The 25,159-nt window shown below is 43.5% G+C and overlaps 1 protein-coding gene across 2 annotated transcripts in view; it reads right to left on the reverse strand.

The window, feature by feature from the left end:
* LOC141139707 (uncharacterized) overlaps positions 1-25,159 on the reverse strand; it is a 352,695-nt gene that overhangs the window by 91,435 nt on the left and 236,101 nt on the right. For both annotated transcript variants that reach the window (XM_073626089.1, XM_073626088.1), the window contains exon 5: positions 18,612-18,682. In XM_073626089.1, coding sequence (XP_073482190.1) covers positions 18,612-18,682 — 71 coding nt within the window. The remainder of the gene's footprint in view (positions 1-18,611; positions 18,683-25,159) is intronic.

Here is a 25,159-nt window from a genome sequence, read left to right on the forward strand (position 1 = left end):
TCAATCACTATTTACTAATTACAGTTGATTGTATGGTACACTTTATTTCTATTACCAAATAAATTTCATGTATCCTTCACTGTTTATTACTCCATTGTTTATCTCTACAATGGAGCCTTGCTGCTTCCCCTTCCCCCCTTCTGTCCCTTAATGACAGGCGCTGATGCAGTTCTTTCCACCTGTGCTCTTCCGCTGCGGCCCAGTGAGCTCCCTGGCGGAGGAGTCGGTCCCGGACACGGGGCCGCCTCCCCCTCTTGCACTGGTCCTGGCGGGGACTATGTCCCCTCGGCCATAGGGTGAGTGTGCATGTGCGCGCGCGATCACCTCACGCAATGCTCTGTGCGGGATCTCTTACCCTGTGACGTCATGTTCCGGCGTCCAGCCGGCATGTGGTGTAGCGTTGCATGGTCGGGAGCTACAAATAACAGACAATTGCCTGTTCATTGATGTTCTGGACTTAGGAACCCGGAATTGTGTGCCTCAGCTAGCCCTTAGTAAGTGACCTGGGATAACTTAGCTTAATCATAACCATGTTGCAGTCCTTTACCTTAAGGCACTGGCACTGGCTTATCTAACCCAATATCACCCCTTTCTCCTACAGGTGCCTCGGGCATGGGTGGATATGCCCTATCATGCCTCCACCCCCCGCCGGTAGTCCTTAGTACTTTCCACGCTAGTCACACTATGGCACCTGCTCTTCAAGCGGTGGTGCCTTCCCTGGGAACCCTTAAAATTCTTATATCAGTACCAGGTATTACTGTGCCTCTTACTCTCTCCATATTTTACACTCCACTCTTTATCCTTATTCCCTCTTTTCCTTTTCCTTTTTTCCTCTCCCCCCCTCCTCCTTTGCCTTCCCTCATCTACCTTTTTCCTTGTCTTTTCCCCTCCCCTTCCCTTTCCTCCCCTCTTACCTCTCCCCCTCCCCCTTTTCCCCTTCCCCCCCTTCCCCAGCCTTCCCATTTCCCCCCTCACTCACCCGATGCTATGCCCACCCTTATCTTCCCTTTCCCTTCCCCTTTCTTCTTTTTTCCTCCCTTCCCTTATCCCTTCACCCCCCTACCCCCATCACGTCCCCCCCCTTCACTTCAATTGTCACTCACTCAATTTTTATCATTTTCATATTTTATTTTATTTTATTCTCCACTCTTTTCCTTTTATGCACCTTGCACACCTCCACTACTTTTTCACATCTTTCACCATTATTTCAGTATCTCCTCTACCATTTTACATTTCACTGGTTAACTTGATTCTGCTGTGGCAACCCCAGTATACCCATTTCCTTTATTTCCTTTCCCATATCTGTACTGCTATCATGTTTTAATGTGTAACTGATGATTTGTATTTTTATGCATCAATAAAATCATCTGCATACTTTTTACTGTACCTTAATAGTCCAAATGCCCTCACGTCCCTCTGGCAGCCTGATTGGAGACCAGGCTCCCAACCTTGTTAATTCTAGATTCCTGGATGATGGTACAAGTCTCTTGGATTGATGAAGGGGACATACCCAAAAGCTTGTCCTGAAAAATTGTATGTTAGTGCAAATAAAAAAAAGTATCACTGACAGTCTCTGGTGTGTAAACAAATTAAAAAAAAGGAAAAAGGAAAGCACACCGACCTAGTGCATTACCACTGGTGCCAGTAGTAATACACTAGGTCGGTGGGCCTTCCTTTTTTTTTTCTTTAGCTTATGAATACCCATTATTCTGAGGAGGGCTGCAAGACGGCAGGCATTACTGTATGAAGTTGGTCACACCACGTACTGAGGAACTAGACACCTGAGTGCAGGAGAGATTTCTATTGGTTTTTATGTAAACAAATAATGCATTCTGTATGCAGGCCAACTAATTGGCTGACCAACTAATCGATTATGGAAATAGTTGGCAAATATTTTCATAATCGATCATAATGTTGCTAGAGCCCTACTGTGCTCCTTATCTCTAGTACAATTAGGCCTAGCTTTTCTTTTTTTTTTTTTTTTAATTATTTATTTATATAAATTTTCCAATACAAAATTACAAACATATATATCTCTCTTCCAACAGAGAGGAACAATCTCACTTTTAATAACAACAATCCCTCACCACCCCCAACCGTTCCTCCCCTACCCCATCCCTACCCTCCACCCCCCCCCCGCCCCACTGCAGGCTTGGAGTATGCCTGTTCTAACTGGGTTATCCGATAATCCCTTGTCACCTCCTCCAGGTAGATCCATGAATTTTTGTAAATCCGCCATCCTGACCATTTATCTCCCCGGGTTTCCCCATCCTCAGATTCCGATCCTCCTTCCTCCCCTCCCTCCATGTTGTATATCTCATTTATACAGAAGAGCCAATCCCGGATATTCGGAATCCCTGGTTCGAGCCAGTTCTTCGCTATCTGTCTCTTAGCCACATCCAGCAGTATAGGAACTGCGGAGTTTTGATATTGCTTGATTGGCTCCTCTGTACCGTGAAACAGACCTACCCATGGATCTTCTACCACACTTTTACCCGTGATAATTCCAATCAGTTCCATTATCCTTTTCCAGTATGTTTTGATGATCGCGCACTCCCACCATATGTGCGCCATCGTCCCCACTCCCCCGCATCCCCTCCAACATTCTCCAGATTTCTCTGGAGCAAACTTTCTCAGCTTGTCTGGTGTGGCATACCACCTTGCCAGGCATTTATAATTTGTCTCGGTTGTTTTGCTGTCCACTGCTGATTTGTGTAACAGTTTCCATATCTTTAAACATAAATATTTATCACAGCGTGACCCCAGTTCCCTTTCCCAAACCTTAATATAATGAGGTACCTCCGCTTCCTCTCTCTCACTTAAAATTTTATACACTTGTGATATTAGGTTCCTCTGGCGCTCTCCCTCACAGAGCTTTTCCAGGGGTCTGTATCCTTCTACCCCCCTCAGGGGTTTTGGCAGTTTCCCGGTGAATACAGACAGCTGGAGATACCTCCAAGGATCCAATGATAGATCCTCCGTCCTATCTTTTAATTCAGTATACGTGCATATTTTCCCATCTCTGATAACGTCCTTTATTTGTAAATTATCCCTTTTAATCCAATTCCCTCCCACCTCCCTCATCCCCGGTGCAAAAAAATCATTTTCTTTCAGTGCTATCAAAGGTGAATTATACGTCCACTTGTTTTGCATATGTATCTGATCCCATACCTTTAAAGCGTTCTGTGTTAATGTCGGCATCCATTCTGTGTCTAGTGCTCTATATTTAGGTGGATTCCAAATTATGTGACCTAGGACCTTATTACTAATACTGTGCTCTATATTTACCCATCTCCTTTCTAAACCCCCTTTGACCATTCAATGACCTGTGTCAAAACCACCACTTTGTAATATTTATAAAATTCTGGCAATGACAGTCCTCCTTTTTCTTTCCTCCTACTCAGGACCGAGCTGGAAATTCTAGGCTTTTTGCCACACCAGACAAGCCTCAATACAAGGCCTTTTAAAGCTCGGAAGAACACCTGGGGGAGGGGGATAGGAAGCATTTGGAATCTGTATAGAATTTTGGGCAATAAAGTCATTTTCACTGCGTTTATGCGTCCAAACCATGAAAGGGGTCAATAAAACAGACTTCCAGCCTCTCGTCCAGTATTTCGTCTAATAGGGGAATATAATTGTTTACATACAGATCCTTCAAATTTTTTGAAAGCTTAACCCCCAAATAGCCAATTTTTTTCCTCCAAGGGAAGGGGAAGGATCTTGACAGGCACTCCTCCTCCTCCTTTCTCACATTTAAATTAAGGACCTCCGACTTCCCTAGATTAATTTTAAAATTTGATATCTCCCCAAATTTTTTCAGGTTTTTGAGTATGTTCGGGATAGTAATTCTAGGGTTTGTAATAAAAAAACAATATATCATCTGCAAAAGCAGCTACTTTATGCTCCTCAGATCCTATTTTAACCCCGCTGCAGTCTGGGTCCCCACGAATGGACGATAGCAGAGGTTCCAATGTTAAAACAAACAAGAGGGGGGACAGTGGACAACCCTGCCTCGTGCCGTTGTCCATCCGGAAGGGCCCAGAAGTCACCCCATTAGTTTTCACATATGCTTTTGGGTCGGAGTATAGTATTTTTACCCAATCGATAAATCTCTGGCCCACCCCCATTGTTTCTAAGGTTTTGAACATCCACCCCCAGTCTACCCTGTCAAATGCTTTTTCTGCGTCCATTGACAGGAATAGAGCTGGGGGCCCCCCTCATTTAATGGACTCTGCTAGAAGCACCGACCTTACTCCTTTATCCCTGCACTGCCTTCCCGGAACAAACCCCACCTGGTCTGGATGTACCAGGGCGGTCATTTTACTTTTTAGTCTCCCTGCCAAAACTTTAACAAATAACTTTACGTCAGCATTTAGCAGAGAAATAGGTCTATAACTCGAGCACAACTCCCTATTTTTGCCCTCTTTGTGGATTAGAGTTATAGCCGCCAATAGCGCATCTCCCCCCATTTTACACTCGGGGCCTAATTTATTCCAATAATTTCTTAGTCTGGGTATCAATATTTGTTTAAATTTAGAAAAATATAATGAGGTGAACCCATCTGGGCCTGGGCTTTTCCCCTTGGGACTACTCTTGACGGCCTCCAGTATTTCTGCCTCCTCTATTGGTCTGTCTAGGAGATCTCTCTCCTCTTCAGAAATCCTTACCACCTCCACTCCTTTTAGAAATTCCCCCATTTTTTCTTCCTTATTACATTCACCTAATCCTCTTTGTTTAATGGAGTACAGATCTTTATAGTACTTTCTAAATTCTTCTGCTATTTCCCTACTTGAGCCTACCATTTCTCCTTTTTTATTTTGTATTTGCATAATGTAGTTCCTCTCTCTTTTCTTCCTCAATATCTTTGCAAGGTGTTTACTTATTTTGTTGCCCCAGACATATCTCTCCTTTGATAATTTATTGAGAGCTCTACTTGTATCCTGTTCTAGACTGTCTCTCAACTCTTCTCTTTTTGCTACTAACCGTCGATAGCTGTGCTGACACTGACCTTTTGATTTTTTGTGGACCTGTTCCAATTTCTGAATTTCCTCCATAAGTTTTTCCTTCTCTTCTCTTCTTTTTCTTTTCAGCCCGGCGCCTATAGATATAAATACCCCTCTTATAAACACTTTGTGCGTCTCCCACAGCACCCCGGGTGAGATTCCCTCTGTATCATTAGTGCTAAAAAAAATTTTAGTTCTTCATTTATCTTTTCTACCACTCTAGGGTCCGATAGCAAATTTTCATTTAATTTCCAAGAATAGGATTGGCTTTGTATTTCTGTGATCTTCAAACTTAATATTGCTGGAGCGTGATCTGAGAGGGAAATCACCCCTATTCTAGCCTCCTTAACAGAGTCCATCAAACTATGATCCACCATTATATATTCTAGCCTCGAGTATGTCCCATGCACAGGGGAGAAGAAGGTGTAATCCTTGATTTTTTGATGCTGCAACCTCCACACATCGATCAACTGATTGTCCTTTAGCCGTTTTTTAATCATGTTTAATTGAGCCTTACTTGTCCCCTGTGCCCGGGACGTACTATCATATTCGGGGTCTAAACAGAAATTAAGATCTCCCGCCATAACTACCTCTCCCTCCCTGAATTCCATCAACTTAGAGAGCATACCCTTCAAAAATGTAGTCGGGTTTTTATTGGGGCAGTAGACGTTCACCAATGTGAGCTTTATTTTTACCAAACAAACCCTTAAGAAACAAAAAACGACCCTCCGGGTCCGACAGTCTCCCCGATTCTAGGAATTTCACGGAGCCGGACAGTCCTATTGCCACCCCCTTAGATCTACTTATTGGGGTGTCACTATAAATCCAGTTAGGCATCCATGCAGAAAACAATTTAATATTTGAGCCCTGCGTCAGGTGTGTTTCCTGTATGAATGCCACGTCCGCTCCATAGTGCTGTATCTCCCTGAGAATTTTATATCTTTTACCTGGGGAGTTCAGTCCCTTTACATTGTATGACAGAAAGTTTAACTCAGCCATATCTATACTCCATCTCATTTCCTCTGACTAATTCTGTATACTCCTGCCCTGCAGTTCCCTCCCCCCTCCCTCCCCCCCTCGGCCCTATCAGCCGTTGGCCTGAGCAAATAGGACCAACTAGGTCCCATATCCCAAGCCACTTCCCCGAGGGTGGTTCAAAAAAAAAAGTCCTCAGGGTCCTTAATTCTTCCTTTATTCTTCTCCTTGTCGTGGTGTAATCCCTAGATTCCCACAAAAGTCCCGGATTTCTTCCAGAAACCTCATTTTGAAAGCTCTTCCTTCTTTTATCACTAGTAGGGATGTTGGGAACCCCCAGCTGTATTTGAGATTAGCCATTTTTAGTTGATCCAAAAGGGGTTTTAGTTGTCTTCTTCTTGCAAGTGTTCCCGCTGATAAATCTGAGAAGATTTTTAACTCTTTGTTATCATAGCTGAGGGGTGGGACCCCTCTGAGATTAGACCATATCTTCTCCTTATCCTCGTATGTATGAAACTTAACTATTACATCTCTTGGGATTTCTTGCCTCATATTTGGGCGTTTTCTGACCCTGTGGACCCTGTCTATCCTCAGGCCCTCATCCTCTCTTCTTCCCAGGATTGGATTAAATAATTTCTGCATCTTATCTCTCAAATCCTCGTTTTGTTGTTCAGGGAGGGATCTTATACGCAAATTTTGTCTTCTGCTTTGGTTTTCCTGTTCTTCTAATTTATACATCATGAGGCGGTTATCAAATTGCATTTTCTTCATTTGCTCTTTTAGGTCTTGTATCTCTTTTGCCTGTGAGTCAGCCGTTTCTTCTATTTCTTCCACTCTGCGTAGGAGATGGCTCATATCTGATCGCACACTTGAAATTTCTGTTTTAATAAAGTTTTCTAACTTCATGAACATTTCTGTCATCTCCTCTTTACTTATGGTAGATGTTATATTCCTTATCTCCTCAGGATCACTCAGTGCAGCGGCGCCCTCATGCTCCATCTCTTCTCTAGTCCTCTCTCCCCCTGTCCCCCTTTTTGTTTCAACTGTGTTTTTTTCTCCTTTGTTCCTGCTTGCTTCATTTCGGTAACCGGGCTTTTAATATTTACTTCCTTCAGATATTTCTGTATTGTGATTGTATTTAAGCTCTCCCTAGGAGTTTTTGGTTCAACTGTTCTCTGGTTACGCCCTCTCATACTTCAACAGGTTTACTGGCAGTATGCCCAAACCCGTCACCCGACAGAGTGCCCGGCTTCCACCCTATCCTTCGGTCTATCCGTAAGGCTTTTTCTGCCAACACTGTTAAACTAAATATATAGCAAGTGACCCATACATTTATAGTTCTATAAATTTAATTTCAGCTTCCCACCTTCTTCCTATATGACCATGCTTCTGAAAAATGCCTGTAGGACTTCGGCAGGTAGCTGCCAGGAATGGTACGCAGGGATACGTGGGCAAAATCTCATTTACTCCTTCCTTCCTCCACCTATGTTTACACCTCCTGCATTATCAGTCCATTTTCATTATCATCACATAATTAAGGAAGATCTTGAAAACAATGAAGAGGAAAAAAAAAAATCATACCTGGAGAGGAGTTTTTCTTCAATGCTAAAACTCACCAGCTCCTTATTAAGCAATATGCTGCGTTGAATTTGTTTCCACACGATATGCTCCACTATAGGACCAGTGTAAGGTGGGGTAGGGGGAGATGTCACTTGTTCATCGGCTTAGATTCTGTTTTTTGACCCTGGTTTCCGTCTCAGAGAGGGTCCAGGCCACCATCCACTCTAGCGTTATGCTTCACTACCAGGGTCTATACATGGGGATCTGTTCCTCCTTCTCTGTCTGATATGGCCGGGACGCCGGCCGCGTCCTCTCATGCACAGACAGCGCGGAGCGGCAACGATCCCCCACCACGCCGCCCGCCCTGTATGCGCCGGTCTAATCCTCCTTCTGCTGCTGTGAGTGATAAGTACAGCAGCCGCGTCCTCTCTAGTGTCCCGGGGACGGCGGCTTCAGTCTCACTGCTCGCCGCTCCCCCTCAGTACACCGCCCCACATTGTCCTGCGCGCCTCCGTCCGCACTCCGGCGCCACCTTCAGGCCCCTCCCTCCGTCAGACGTATACGTTCACGTCTGCATCTCTCCTCAACAAGATCGGGGACAAACAAATGCGAGATCGGGGACAAACAAATGCGTAGATCGGGGACAAACAAATGCTTTTCTATTTAAAATTGTTCTACTGTTTACACTGCTGGGTCAGCTGCTGTATCTTAATTCAGGTAGTAAAATACCTGACACTCAGTCATTTTTGGCCAATTCTCTTTAAGTTTTACATTGCTGTATCATCTATGGACTGATCTATATCTGTTGGTCAAGCATGTCTATTATCCTTTGATGAGTAAACATGTATCTCTGCTAAAGTTACCTTAACTAGCCTTTTATTTACTGAAATGAATCAGATTGGGGAGCTGCTTCTGTATCTACTCAAGCTAATTGTAAAAAAAAAAAAATCAATTTGACAGGAAAATATGCACTGCCAGTGTACAACCTTCCCCACTTTATGAGATGGGAACAAGGGACAGCTATTAACAAAAGTATGTAGGCATAGGACACCCCCTGCCAAGCCCCCTTAAATGAGAATATCACAAAAAAACTACTATTCCTTTATATTGGCTTTTGAAATGTACAAATGCAGTAATTTAGAGTTTGAATGAAAGGTTTAGCACTGGAAAACATGATTTGAAAGATAAATGGTGCATTTTATATACAACTATATAGATCAGAGCAAAATGAGGGACAAATGAGGAGAAAAGAGTGACAGAGAGACTGTTTCAAATCGGGGACAGTCCCTTGAAATCGGGGACAGTTGGGAGCTATGAGTGTACATTGTCACCGAGACTCTTTGTGAAAATTCTACTGTTCCAAAACACCATGTGCATCTTAAAAGCAGAACTTCAGCAATTATCTTTCTTGCAAACTTACATTGAACCAAGCAGCAAGTATGCATATCTCATATCTAGAGGGCCGCTGGGGATGCTGAGAATCACTGAAGTAGTTCACACTACATAGAGTTATAGCCGTGATCTTCTGAGTGCTTCTTCAGTGGTTTCCCCTCTGCACACTAAAGGCAGAGAGTCACTCAACTCATCATAGTTACATAGTTACATATAGTTACATAGTTAGTCAGGTTGAAAAGTCCATCAAGTTCAACCAAAAAAAAAAAAAATACAATCTCATATACACAAACCTACACCCACAGTTGATTCAGAGGAAGGCAAAAAACCCCAGCAAAGCATGCTTCAATTTGCTACAGCAGGGGAAAAAATTCCTTCCTGATCCCCTGAGAGGCAATCCGATTTTCCCTGGATCAACTTTACCTATAAATGTTAGTACCCAGTTATATTGTGTAGATTTAGGAGAAAACTAGACCTTTCTTAAGCAATCTACTGAGCTTGCCAGAACCATCTGTGGATGGAGTCTATTACACATTTTCACAGCTCTTACTGTGAAGAAACCTTTCCGTATTTGGAGATGAAATCTTTCTTTCTCTAGACCTAAAGAGTGCCCCCTAGTCCTCTGTGATGACCTTAAAGTTAAAGTTAATAACTCAACACCAAGTTCTCAATATGGACCACTTATGAATTTGTGCATGTTGATCATATCCCCCCTTAATCTCCTCTTCTCAAGAGGGAATAGATTCAGTTCCTGTAATCTTTCCTCATAGCTGAGCACCTCCATGCCTCTTATCAGTTTGGTTGCCCTTCTCTGCACTTTCTCCAGTTCCCTGATATCCTTTTTGAGAACTGGTGCCCAAAACGGAACTGCATATTCCAGATGAGTTCTTACTAATGAATTGTACAGGGGCAAAATGATATCTCTCTTTTTCTGGAGTCCATACCTCTCTTAATGCATGAAAGGACTTTGCTAGTTTTGGAAACCGCAGCTTGGCATTGCATGCTATTATTGAGCTTATGATCTACCAAAACCCCCAGATCCTCCACCATTGATTCCCCCAGTTGTACCCCCCCTAGTATGTATGATGCATGCATATTCTTAGCCCCCAAGTGCATAAATTTGCATTTATCAACATTAAACCTCATTTGCCACTTATTTGCCCAATTAGGCAGTGGATTGAGGTCTGCTTGTAAATTGGAGACATTCTGTAAGGATGTTATTCCACTGCATAGCTTAGTTTCATCTGCAAAAACAGAAACATTACTTTTAATCCCAGACCCTATATCATTTATAAACATATTAAAAAGTACTGTAAGTGTCCAAGCACTGAATTGTGGGGTACACGATTGATAACCTTAGACCATTCCGAGTACGAGTCATTAACCACCACTTTCTGAATTCTGTCTTTTAGGCTTGATTTACATCTATGCATGTTGCTTTTGAGCGTTTCATTTTGCCGCGATTTGAGTTTTTTTTTACACTGTATATAGCTGGTTGCTAAGGATGGGGCTGGGAAGCCATCCTTAACAAGTTGTCAGCGGGCTTCCCGATGAATGTAAACAAAAAAATTGCCGGCTAAAAAAAAATTGAGAGAAAAAACAGCGTGGGGTCCCCCCGTCCATACCAGGCCCTTGGGTCTAGTATGGATTCGGAGGGGACCCCGTGCCAAATTTTTTTTAAAAATGGCGTGGGGTCCCCCCAAAATCCATACCAGACCCTTATCCGAGCATGCCGCCCGGCAGGTCAGGAAAGGGAGGGGACGAGCGAACGCCCCCCCCTCCTGAACCATACCAAGCCGCATGCCCTCAACATGGGGGGTTGGGTGCTTTGGGGCAGGGGGGCTCTGAACTCCCACCCCATAGCACCTTGCCCCCATGTTGATGGGGACAAGGGCCTCTTCCCGACAACCCTTGCTCGGTGGTTGTCGGGGTCTGCAGGCGGGGGGCTTAACGGAATCTGGAAGCCCCTTCAACAAGGGGGCCCCCAGATCCCGGACCCCCTATGTAAATGAGTATGGGGTACATTGTACCCTTACCCATTCACTAAAAAAAGTAGTGTAGTCTTAAAAAATACAGTAGACAGTTTTTGACAAGACTTTTATTAAAAATCTTCTTCTTCTCAGCTTCTTCCTCTGGTCTTCCTCCATCTTCATCCTACGTTCTTTTCCTTCTCCCCCTGCTTCTTCCTCCGCTCTTCTTCTGTTTTCTTTGTCCGGTGTTCTTCTTCCTCTGCTCCCGACACGAACCTCCTCTGATGCTGCTTCCCGCTGATCTGTCGGCGCCGATGTCCTGCATTTCTTAAATAATGATGGGGCATGGCAATCGGATTACGTCATCATGAGGCCACGCCCCATTGTGACATCACGGACCCATCATGCAGCGGGTGGTGAGTCACAAGGGAGCGTGGCCTCAGGATGACGTAATACGATTGCCACGCCTCGTCGTTATTTAAGAAATGCAGGACATCGGCACCGACAGATCAGCGGGACGCAGCATCGGCGGAGGGTCATCGGCTGGAGCGGCGGCAGAGGAAGAAGAACACCAGACAAAGGAGACAGAAGAAGAGCGGAAGAAGAAGCAGGGGGAGCAAGAGAAGAATGGAGGATGAAGATGCGGGAGAAGATAGAGGAAGACCGGAGGAAGAAGTGGAGAAGATTTTTAATAAAAGACTTGTCAAAAACTGCCTACTGTATTTTTTAACACTACACTACTTTTTTTTAGTGAATGGGTAGGTGTACATTGATGTACCCCATACTCATTCACATTGGGGGGATCTGGGGGCCCCCTTGTTAAAAGGGGGCTTTCAGATTCCGATAAGCCCCCCGCCTGCAAACCCCGACAACCACCAGGCAAGGTAGGAAGAGGCCCTTGTCCCCATCAACATGGGGTCAAGCCCCCCCGGCCCCAAAGCACCCATCCCCCATGTTAAGGGCATGCGGCCTGGTATGGTTCAGGAGGAGGGGCGCTCGCTCGTCCCCTCCCTTTCCTGACCTGCTGGGCTACATGCTCGGATAAGGGTCTGGTAGGGATTTTGGGGGGACCCCCACGCCATTTAAAAAAAAATGTTGGTGTGTGGGGGTCCCCTCCGAATCCATACTAGACCCAAGGGCCTGGTATGGACCTAGGGGGGACCCCACGCTGTTTTTTTTCACAATTTTTTTTTAGCCGGCATTTTTTTTACATTGAGCGGGAAGCCAGCTGACAGCTGATGACTCATCGGTTGTTAAGGACGCGGCGGCCGGCTTCCCGTCCTCCTCCTTAGCAGCCAGCTATATACAGTGTAAAAAAAAGAAATAAATAAAAATGCAAATCGCGGCAAAATTGCATTTTGGATGCGGGTCCATTGAATTCTATTACATGCAAAACGCTGCATTTTGCGGGAAAAAAAGTCCCCGACCCTTTCCAAAAACGCAGAGGCACAAAAATGATTTCATGTGAACATGTTCCATAGGAACCCATGTTAAAAAATTTCCCTCACTATGGTTAAAAAAAGTAGCGGATATATACGCCATGGAAAAAGGCATTGCGATTACACAGGGTAAGGTGGAGAAATTTAATAAAAAATGGAATTCATGGTCTCTTCTGGTCTACACCAGGGAGTACGGATATGTGCTTGGAGAGCAGGATGGGTCATTATGGGGGGGGGGGGGAGAGAAGAGCAAGAGAACCTAAATAATGTTTTTTTTTTTTCTCTTTCTTTTTCTTTTTCTGTCTTGTTTGATAATAAGTCATATGTGTCTACTAAAAACTGAATCACAATGTGCTAAGTTACTCTGCAAATTGGAAGCAGCAATAACGATATTTGTTTTATATGTGTATATATATATATATATATATATATATATATATATATATATATATGAATATGAAAATGTAGTTTTTTCTTTTTCTGTGTTTGAAAAAATAAAATATAGAATAAAAAAAAAAAAAAAAAAATTCCCTGCATCTCTGCAAAATACAAAATGCATTAAAAAACCCATTAGCTATTTACAAATTGATCTTTCTAAGCCTGTAGATTTTACCTTAAACATGAGCCGTGTGGGGAACTGTGTCAAAAGCTTTTGCAAGGTGGAGGTATACCGCGTCCACAGCGACCCCTCTGTCCAAGGTTTTACCGCCTCATAAAAAGAAATCAGGTTTGTTTGACAACTTCTGTCTTTCATGAATCCATGTTATCTGTTGCTTAAAATATTTTTTTTCCAACAAGAACTCTTCTATGTGGTCTTTTATTAAAGTCTCCAGTATCTTCCCGACTATAGAAGTTAAACTAACAGGTCTATAGTTACTTGGTAAAGACTGTGATCCCTTATTAAATATGGGCACCACATTGGCCCTGTGCCAATCCAGTGGTACCATTCCAGTCTTTAACGAGTCCCTAAAAAATTAGAAATAATGCCCTTGAAATGACAGCGCTCAATTCTTTTAGGATCCGTGGGTGGATGCCATCTAGTACAGGTGCTTTATCCACCTTTATTCTGTCTAAATATTTATGGACCATATCCCTTTTATGCCATTGAGGATCATTTTGGGCTGTGTCAGTACCACCCCCATTAAAGACATGAGCTCCCCCATGCTCCTTTGTATACATCATCTGCCTCTCCTTTCCACCTCATCTGATCAGAGAATGCTTGTGCCTATTGAAAAAAATTGCAATACCAAGCAAGCGACTCCCTCTTTTTAGTGTACAGAGCAGAGTGGCACCCAGAGGATCGTGGCTATCACTGTATGTAGTGAGGACTACTACAGTGATTTCAACATCCCCAGCAGCCCTCTTGATATCATATATGGATACCTACAGTGAGCCAAGTTAGACCTATCTATTTTTGCAAAAAAATTAAATAATTCCTGGAGTTCCACTTTAGGGCATCTCCCAAGCATATTATTTAACCCTTTCTCTGCCACAACTATTGGCACCAACTGCAGCACTGGTATGTAAACAAATTGCTGCCTGCTATAGCATGTACATGGCCCCCATGACATTGCCCAGCTTCCCATTTCTTTGTTTTTTTACAGTAGTTTCCATATAAGTCCTAAAGATTTTTAAATTTAAACAAGATTTGCTCCATTCTCTTGCTCAGGATTCACCTGCAAGTGTGGACAAGGTTTGGCAAAACCTTGGAGAATCAAATCCAGGTTGATTTGTCCATCAGTATTATAGGATTTCAGTGGTGTGCATGTATTAGTCTTCAAAGTGCTACCTTTGTGCCTGTGGAGCCACCATTGGATATTGACCCTTGTAAAAAAAGGGGCTTCAACTTATTCCAAAGTCAAGATTAGAATAGATTAGATTCCTTCATTGATTTAACTCTCTGCCTGTCAGGGGGTGGGGCTTGGGGATGGGATCTTGTCTTGGGAATTTTGAGGTCCTTTGTAAAGCCTGGGTTGGGACTGGCATCCAGGCAGCTTTACAGAGTTACAGGAATGAATTTGAAGACTAATACAAGTATGTTCAGGCACCACAATGTCTCCACACTCTCTTCAGGACTGTTGTTACCTTAGAATTGATTTAGGCCAGGTCAGTTTCACGTTAATGTTTAACAAAACAGTGATCCAGTGGGTTACTAAGGTAGCTATGCAACAAATTAGATCTTTATTAGCGATAATTAAGCAGTGTATGGGATGGAGTCTCGTGGAGGAATTTTGGTGGCTATTGAAAGAATCTTTGGCATGGTAGAATATCTCTTTCAATCATATTTTTTATTATAAAGTATAGCGCTGACAAATTCTACAGAGCTTTACAAAACAAATTCAACCATTTATATTAGTCAGTGACCTAAAAGAAGAAAAAAAATGTTCCCAGCCCAGTCTTACAAACAGGGCCGTCTTTACTATTGATTGGGCCCTGGGCAAAAAAAATTCTTGGGCCCCCCATGCAAATTGTCTCTCCGCCCCAACATTCGAAAAAACAAAACAAACACATAAACGTATGTATTGCATTGTATTCTACTTGTACTGTCTGCCCTCATGTTGTAAAGCGCTGCACAAACTGTTGGCGCTATATAAATACTGTATAATAATAATAATGATGGGGGGAAGAGATAGAGAAGTCCAGGATGATGGGTGGGGGGGAGATATGGGAGTCCAGGATGATTGGGGGGGGGAGAGATGGGGGAGTTCAAGATAATGGGGGAAGGGGGGAGATAGGAGTCCAGGATGACACACGGGGATTGGGGGGTGTACTTTGAGGTGTTTGTATCATACAGGGCACAGAAAAAAATCAGCACAAGGGGCAGTACTTGCATATCCTCCTCCCTCCCGCAAAGTAACTATCTATTGGTCACCTCTGCACATCACTTTGCTTACCTCTGCTTCCTCATCCACAGCTCACTTCTGTATTCCCTGTCTATCTCTGTCCCCCCCCCCCCATACACAGCTCACCTCTGTACCCCTCTATCCACAGCTCACCTCTGTACCCCTCTATCCACAGCTCACCTCTGTACCCCTCTATCCACAGCTCACCTCTGTACCCCTCTATCCACAGCTCACCTCTGTACCCCTCTATCCACAGCTCACCTCTGTACCCCTCTATCCACAGCTCACTTCTGTACCCCCTGTCTACCTCTCCCCCCCCCCCATCCACAGCTCACTTCTGTATCCCCCATCCACCTCTGTACCCCCCCCCCCCCCCATGTCCACCTCTATATCTTTCCATCCACCTTTGTACCCCACATCCACCTCTGTGTTCAGCTCTGTACCCCCATCCACGTTCACTTCTTTATCTTTCCGTCCACCTCTGTACCCCCCCCATGTCCACCTTTGTACCCCCTATCCACCTCTGTAGTACCCCCCATCCATGTTCACCTCTGTACCCCCCCACCGCCTCTGTTCACCTCCATACCCCCATGTCCATCTCTGTACCCCCCATGTCCATCTCTGTACCCCCATGTCCATCTCTGTACCCCCCCCCCATGTCCACCTCTGTACCTACCATGTCTTCTCACTTCTGTACCCCCCATGTCCACCTCTGTACCCCCCATGTCCATCTCTGTACCCCCCATGTCCACCTCTGTACCCCCCATGTCCATCTCTGTACCCCTTCCACCTCTGTACCCCCCATGTCCACCTCTGTACCCCCCATGTCCACCTCTGTACCCCCCATGTCCATCCCTGTACCCCCCCATGTCCACCCCTGTACCCCCCATGTCCATCTCTGTACCCTCCATGTCCATCTCTGTACCCCCCATGTCCACCTCTGTACCCCCCATGTCCATCTCTGTACCCCCCCATGTCCACCTCTGTACCCCCCATGTCCACCTCTGTACCCCCCCCCATGTCCACCTCTGTACCCCCCATGTCCACCTCTCTACCCCCCATGTCCATGTCCACCTCTGCACCCCCCCATGTCCACCCCTGTACCCCCCCCATGTCCATCTCTGTACCCCCCATGTCCATCTCTGTACCCCCATGTCCATCTCTGTACCCCCCATGTCCATCTCTGTACCCCCATGTCCATCTCTGTACCCCCCCATGTCCACCTCTGTACCCCCCATGTCCACCTCTGTACCCCCCATGTCCATCTCTGTACCCCCCATGTCCACCTCTGTACCCCCCCCTATGTCCACCTCTGTACCTACCATGTCTTCTCACTTCTGTACCCCCCATGTCCACCTCTGTACCCCCCCCATGTCCACCTCTGTACCCCCCCCCATGTCCACCTCTGTACCCCCCCCATGTCCACCTCTGTACCTACCATGTCTTCTCACTTCTGTACCCCCCATGTCCACCTCTGTATCCCCCATGTCCATCTCTGTACCCCCCATGTCCACCTCTGTACCCCCCCATGTCCACCTCTGTACCCCCCCTCATGTCCACCTCTGTACCCCCCCCTATGTCCACCTCTGTACCTACCATGTCTTCTCACTTCTGTACCCCCCATGTCCACCTCTGTACCCCCCATGTCCATCTCTGTACCCCCCCATGTCCACCTCTGTACCCCCCCTCATGTCCACCTCTGTACCCCCCCCCCATGTCCACCTCTGTACCCCCCATGTCCACCTCTGTACCCCCCCCCATGTCCACCTCTGTACCCCCCCCCATGTCCACCTCTGTACCCCCCATGTCCACCTCTGTACCCCCCCATGTCCACCTCTGTACCCCCCCTCATGTCCACCTCTGTACCCCCCCCTATGTCCACCTCTGTACCTACCATGTCTTCTCACTTCTGTACCCCCCATGTCCACCTCTGTACCAGCAATTCTCTGCAGTCTGAACAAATGAATCCTCTTCCCCTTCTCTTCACCTTGTTCTTTCTTACCTGATCACACGGCGGAACACAGTCCCAGCCTATCAGACCCAGCACACAGCCAGAAAACTTCACTCGGCTGTGTGCTACACAGGTCTGCCAGGCGGGGGTGGGGGCGGGAGGAACACAGAGCGCCGCTCTCGCTCTGTCATTGACTAGGGTCCGCAGCTCCTGACAGAGGGAGAAACGGGACGAGCGGGCTCAAACACATGAAGCCCGCAGCTGTCCCGCTCTCCTGTATAATGAATGTAGCCGCTTGGGAGAGCAGGGGGGATCGGCTCCCCCCGCTACTCCGCAAAAACTGCGGGCAGCGCAGGGCTTAAGTGGCAGCTGCTTTGGGCCCCACAGCAATGACAGGGCCCAGGGCAGCTGCCCCTTTTGCCCTGCGTTAAAGACGGCCCTGCTTACAAACATACATGTATACTAGGACCAATACCGCCAGCAGCCAATCAACCAATATATCTTGGTTGGATGGTGGAGGGAAATTAGGGACCTTTGAAAACACATGTGCATACATGCAAAATCCATTCAGAGAATATTTACCCAAGGCCCCAGGACTGCAATACCATAAAAACAACTACTAAGCCACTATAATAACAGATCATTTTGTGTTCTATAGTCATCTACAAAATTCTGCCTGGTAATGGGCACGCTTACACTGTAAATTGCTATGAAAATGATGGGTCTAGATAAAATAATAGTAACAAAATTGCTGACTTGTCTAGTTATTGATTTAGGATAGCACCCCGTGTAGGATGAATCATAAAATATATCAATGCAACAAACACAAAAAGTTGTATACCAATGACTGTTTATCAGTATGTCATGCATTAGATTATCAGTATGCAATATATTGTATTAGATTTATCTTTATTATGGTAACAAGGGTTACATTAACCTTTCCCCTGTATATGCCACCCATACACTCATTTCTTTATCCCATGTTATTGTATCAGTATAGTTTTAGACTAATAAAAGTGTATGTTGCTGGCATTTAAAGTGGTACGGTAAGTATAGTACTAAAGTAGATTAACATTTACAATTGACATACTGTATTTTCATATATTCTTGGAGCGATGGCTACAAGAGTAAAGTATTGTTTCTTTAGTATAAACAGTCAGCTGTGCAGACTTTATGCATAATGCAGGGATGAGATTTACATGCAGACATTAAATCCATTTATATCATTTACAGGCAATCTCTGATGTTGAAAGGAGAAAGAGCAAATACAAATTTACCCTGATAGAACAAATGGTAACTATTTTCAGATGCCTGCATCAACAAGATGCACAGGTTAGTGTGAAGTGTGATAAAAGGGATGTAGCAGAGAACTGTTGTGCAAATACAAGTCTAATGACATTAAAGAGAGTGGAAAAGCTTGATTTCATTTGGAGTGACATGGAACGTACACAAATGAAAAGTCTTAGGAATTCACTCACTTTTCCGTAGTCTGTGCTCCACTGGAATGCTTCTACTTATACTTGCAGATTGATGTACAGACCGTAAAAGACTGCAAATGAAAACAAGATGAAAAAATGAAGACTTAACATAATCTTGAATTTATGGATAAAATAATCAAGGTTAGTGATTAATGTTAGAACTGTGTATACATAGAATCGACTTACTTGTTTATTACTTTATATAAATAATATAGATCAGATAAGATAGTGACCATAGCTCAAGCATTATATGTAAAGCATATTAAAGGGCGACTCCAATCAAAACAAGTCAGTAGTAAATCTCCTCCTAAACTGATGTAGATCCCATGGCCCCACTAGGGAGATCTCCCATACAATGACAATGTTTTTTCAGACCTCTCTATATATATGTTGAATACACCACCCAAAATACATTCTACATATAATTCTTTAGATATCTGAGAAGGGCACATTAACTGCATAACTGTTATTCCTCACTCCACATCTGGCTGTGTTCTCCATGGCATTGATGCTCAATTAGAAATCTGTGTTCTACATGGGAGCCCTCAGTGCTTCTCCTGTGCTTGAGTGCTAATCATTTATAGGATTCCTGTGCTGAGAGAAATATAGAGCTTGCCATTACTGACCTCGTTTTGATAATTCTAGTTATCTGGCAGGGTCTGGTTTGTATTTTCTAACACTAACTCAGAACAAGCATGTACTGTAGTTTAGAAAGTGAAATTAGAACTCTTGGTCTTCATGCTTGTTACAGTATGGTGTTTCAGAAGGTTCTGAAGATAATTGATCAGCATGACAGCTAGTAGGAGGAGGATAGGAATAGCAGCCTGGAAATTACCTTAGCACAGGTTGCCTTTAACCACTTGCTTACTGGGCACTTATATCCCCTTTCTGCCCAGGCCAATTTTCGGCTTTCAGCACTCTCACAATTTGAATATCAATTGCGCGGTAATGCAACACTGGACCCAAATGAAATTTTTATCATTTTTTTTACACAAATAGAGCTTGCTTTCTTTTGGTGGTATTTAATTTACAATTGCGTTTTTTATTTTTTGCAAAACAAACAAAATATTAGAAAAACAAAACAAAACGTTTTTTACATTTTGTTATAAAAATTAGCAAAGAGCTAATTTTTCTCCCTCACTGATGAGGTGGCACTGATAGGCATGGATAGGCTATACTAATGGGCACTGATGATGTAGCACTGATGGGCACTGATAGGCAGCACTAATGGGTACTGATAGGCGGCACTGATGGGCACTGATAGGTGGCACTGATGGGCACTGATCAGGAGGCACTGGTGGGCACTGATCAGGAGGCACTGATTAGGCTGCACTGATGGGTGGCACTGATGTTCACTGATAGATGGCACAGAGAGGTGGCAATGATAGGTGGCACTGATGGGCACTGATAGGTGGCACTGGTGGGCACTGATCAGGAGGCACTGATGATGAGGCACTGATGGGCAATGATTATCAGCACTGATGGGCACTGATAGGTGGAACTAGTGGGTACTGAGTAACAGTAAAGAGGGGCACTGATAGATGGCACTGATGGGCACGGATTTGCAGCACTGGAGGGCACCGATTAGCAGCACTGGTTGTTACTTAGGGGATTGATGTCCCTCTAACAGAAGCCGGTTACCGGCTTTATTCTTTTCCTCATGCTGACAGCTCGAAGAAAAATCACTTCCGTGATTAGTCTGAAGATCTCTGCGGTCACAGAGCGCACCGGCGGTGTGAGAACGGGAGGACGTACATGGACCGGCATTTGAAGACTTAGCTGTAGCTTTCAAATATAGCGATAAAAATGGTTAAATCTTTAAAAAACTTTAAAAAATGTATTCAATGAGCTGCCAAACACACAGGAATGTGCAAAAAAGTAAGCCAGGCATGATTTGTAAATTACATTGCACCAAGCTGCATGGTACTATGGTACCATGCGTTCTGGCACTGCGCAAACTATTGCCACTATATAAATTCTGTATAACAGAATTTACAAGTGGTGTGAACTGGCTCTTACTCACTACCAGTCTAGTGAAAGAAAGAGTGATTATTTATTGTTCATATTGCTTATGTAACAGGAAGCTCAGGAATATACTGGATCTGAGCATCATTCTTGGCTTACTAGTGCGGCACCTGGGAAGTATATTAAAATCTGTAGAAAGGTAGCTAGTACAAATGTGTAAAGAAAAAAAAATTAACTTTAACTAAACTAACTTAACTAAACCTACAACAGTAAAACCAGTCTGTATATGCAGTAAAACATGCTTGTTATACTCACTGTGGAACCTAAGGGGTTACTCCTCTGCATTGTGTAAAAATGCTGTTTGATCCTGTCTTCTCTGACCATTCCCTTCTTCCACTGTCCCCAATCTATTGGCTGATAGAACAGAGGCTATGGGACAAGTTGTACATGCTCAGTTTGCTGTGTATTGCTAGAGAATTTTTTTTTTTCTTGGGAGAGTGCATGTGATCACCACAAGGCCAATCAGCACTGTCCAGACAGAGTGTCAGGGGTCCTGTAGCCTTATAGTACAGTTATAGCAGAATGAAAACTCATCCTACAAGCTTTAACCAGACACTGATAGAAGTCATAAGACTGCTCTAACTGCTGATGAGAAAATTTATTTAGTAGTTTATATTTACTAAAACTATTGCATTTCCATGTTCTGTGTACTGTGGTAGACCAGATATAGCGAATGCAGGGTCATGGGTTTAGTAACACTTTAAATCTATCAGCATCAGGGGCTGTTATAAGGATGTGGACTCCAACTCCTGGCCCTTCTTAAATTCATAAACAGCTCACAGACATATCATGTGTATAAAAGAGAAGAGGGGAAACTATTAGTGCTCACTGTATTTATTAAAACTCAGCATAAAAAACATTAAAACTGCTCTTACAAAAAGAGAAGTACCACATGTACTAGTATCAGCATTTGCACATAAAGCATCAGTAAAGGTGTTGAACCAATCTCACCACCCAGCAATTCCAAGATGGCCACGTAGTGATTTCAACATCTAGGCTCTGCCCTACGTGTTATGTCTGGGGGCTGGACTTCATCAGTAGGCTTCCTGTGAAGTTTTAACAATTACAGTGAACACTATTCATTTTCCTCTCTTCTCTTTTATACACATAATATGTCTGAGTTGTTTATGAATTTTGAGAGGGACCAGGAGTTGGAGTCCACTTCCTTATACCAGCCCCTAATGCATGTAGATTTAGGTGCTTTTAGACCTCAATACATGCAAAGTGATCTTAGGAGGAGATGAGCAAACTGTAATCACACGAGGTAGAATGCATGGGTGTTACAGAGATTTCTTTGATGTGAAGATTAAGGACACATCATTTTTTATCATAGTGGTGATTGGAGATATGGACATTGGACTTTTCTGTGCATATATATTTTCAATTTCTGGATTTTATATTTGATATGTAGTTGCGCTGCACATTATTATTTTATTTTTATTGGTATTTGAGAGTGTGGTGAAATCACTCTAAAGCCTCGTACACGCGATCAGATTTTCCGCCGGGAATTGTGTGATGACAGACTTTTGTACGCTCCATCAGACAATTGTCGGATTTTCCGCGGACAAATGTTGGATGGCAGGCTTTTCAATTTTCCGCAGACAAATGTCTGTTTTCAGATTTTCCGATCGTGTGTACACAAGTCCGTCAGACAAAAGTCCAAAGTACAAACACGCATGCTCGGAAGCAAGGACGAGCCAGAAGCGGTCGGTCTTGTAAAACTAGCATTTGTAATGGAGAATTAACATTCGTGACGTGGCAAATTATGAGATCTCGAAATGCAGCGCACAATTCTCTTCTTCTTTAATGGGATAATAATGAAGCTGCTTTGCTGGTGATACTGATGGAGTTCTGCCAAACGTATTTTAAAAGGCTTTTATTTTCTAGTGATATCAAGAATAATATTATTATGCTTGTTTTTTTTGTGTTTTTTTTTTTTTGGGCAAGTTACCACAACACCATTATCCCGTAGTTTTTAAGATCAAAGATACAACTATGTTGGTGTCCCTTGTTAATTTTACATTGTATTTTTTTAATGTAACTGCCTACTCCCAAACTGTCATTTGAAGTAAAACACATAGCCAAGTATTATTCTACACAATTTTTTTTATTGTGATTTAAAAAAAGAAAACAAATAAAATTAGAGATGCTATCTGTCAACATAACTTAAACAAAAAGTGCATTCTATGCATCCAAAAATATAGAAAATATACCAAATCAAATCATTATTCAACCAAAAAATAAAATAAAAGCCTCATGCATGTGTCCTGCTTCTTAATATAGGGGTCCAACAATGCCAAGAGTTGGTGAAATCAGGGGTCCGTTATCGGGAGATAATTCCGAAATCATCCAGATTATTCTCCTGGAGCTCCCGTAGCAAAGGCATATGACAATGCTCCTCCTCCTGTTCCTGGACTGGACTTGGGTCAAAGCAGCACCCCAAGGCCAATAATAAATAACAGGTTATCTCCTCCGATTCCGCAATTCCGCAACATGTCTGGTTGACGAACGGCCGTTCAGAAACAAAACTGAAAAGCACGAAATGAAAAGCGCGAAATGAAAAGCGCAAATCAACACTCACCAAACTAGCAGTAGGAGCCCAAAGGGTGGCGCCTGACAATTGAACTTCCTCTTTATCGGCTCGTAGTACGTCTAGTACGTCACTACGTTTGTGTTTGTTGGCAGACAATTGTGTATCGTTTGTATGCAAGACAAGTTCACGGCACATGCCCTTCGGACAAAAGTCTGATGCTTTGTCTGTGGAAAATCCGATCGTGTGTACGAGGCTTAACAGTGTCAAGCGGGCAACTTGTTTTCACACACTGTGATACATGCACACATATTTATGTTTTGACTGTGCAGGTTGTATTTTACACTGTATTGGACCTCACCAAAACATCCACTATAAGTTCAGGGATGAACAGTGGATGGGCATAAATAATATAAGGTGATTCAGGTCAAAATACCAAATCACTAGTCCATAGTACTTCAATTAACCCATTTATTGTAATATAAAAAAGGCAAACAAATATATTTTTTCTTTTTTTTTTTAAGTGATCACATAATCTCTGTTCTCAGCTGCATAAGGGGCTTAGAGAGGTGGGTGTGGAGAAACAGAAGTACACTGATCTTCCCATTGAATGGCTTTGCAGGGGGGCATTTCAGCATAAGTCTGATCATTGGAGGACAGGCAGGAGCCAAAAAACTGACCACATGGTGATGGATGCGCTCTCATGCCTAGCAGGGTCAGTTTGAAATAGAAAAGCATGGGAACTGACAGAAACACAGGTATTTCACTCAAAATAAGCAATACAAAGAGGACAGGATATGTTTTGACACAAGTGCATGGTCCAACATACCCATATATTAAATTTGGGGGTAACATACTCTTTAAGCTAAGGTAAAATTTGCTTGCAAAGTGAACAGCCTGTTTTCCTTTAGTAAATCAACCCTGATGCCCGATCTAACAAATTCAGACTCCAATTGTACAACCACATTGGTAGACATAGTGTTTGATGTAATATCTTTGGAATGAGCTTAAGCACATCTGTAAAATGATCATCCACCTGTCATTCTAGGACAAATGCTTGACACACACACATACAGTATTTGCATCATTTGTCCAACAATTGAATATAGTAGTGGAATCAGTGTGTTGTCCAATGACAATATCATAGACAGACTCCCATATGGTTTATGGGTGGATTCAAGCAATAAACATAAAACAACAAAAATATTGCAATGATGAAATAAAGTGTTAGATTTAAGGATAAGTTCAGGTTAAAGTGGCACTAAAGGTAAAAACCAAAATGGCATATATGATGCAGCCAGTCACTAGCATTAACAAAGCAGTGATTGTTTTTTGGAATCTCCTGTACATAGTTTTTTTTAATCTGTTGATCCTTCTGTTATTTTTCAACTTCCTTTAAAGATGTACAGCAAAAGTGTAAATCAAAGGGCTGAGACAAACCATTCAACACTGGTAGGGGTAATTACAATGGCCAGTTTTACTCATTTAGTTAAAATCTTTATCCTAAAAAGGAAAAAAATATATTAAAAAAATTCTATAACTGCTTAAATAATGTTAGCTGGAGTTAGGCTTTCATTTTTAAGACACTTGTAAAAAGTCCATCTAAGGCCGGCCATGGATGATTCGAATCCTGCTGAACCGGAGGAGATTCAAATCGTTAATGGGCAGGCTGAATGTAGATTTGAACAATTATTGGGCAGGCTGAATGTACCATTTTGATCAATAGATCAACTTGGGTACCTCCAGCCAGCCGGATTCACCTGCGATTGTCGCAAGTGGCTGCTATAGCCACTAGTGATAATGACTGTCTTCCCCCAGAGGGTACAGCTTCCCCCACCCGCCCCATCGGGAGAAGATAATTTCTCTGCAGGAGGGATCCCCATGTCAACACTGTCTGTCTATGGCTTGCCTAAGTCTACTGATTCATTTAGCACTACACTCTCCAGACAATGCTACTGTCCTAGTGTGTCTTTGTTGCTCCTCCATAGATAGA

Source organism: Aquarana catesbeiana, linkage group LG04 (assembly GCF_042186555.1).
Source record: "Aquarana catesbeiana isolate 2022-GZ linkage group LG04, ASM4218655v1, whole genome shotgun sequence".
NCBI classification, from domain to species: Eukaryota; Metazoa; Chordata; class Amphibia; order Anura; family Ranidae; genus Aquarana; species Aquarana catesbeiana.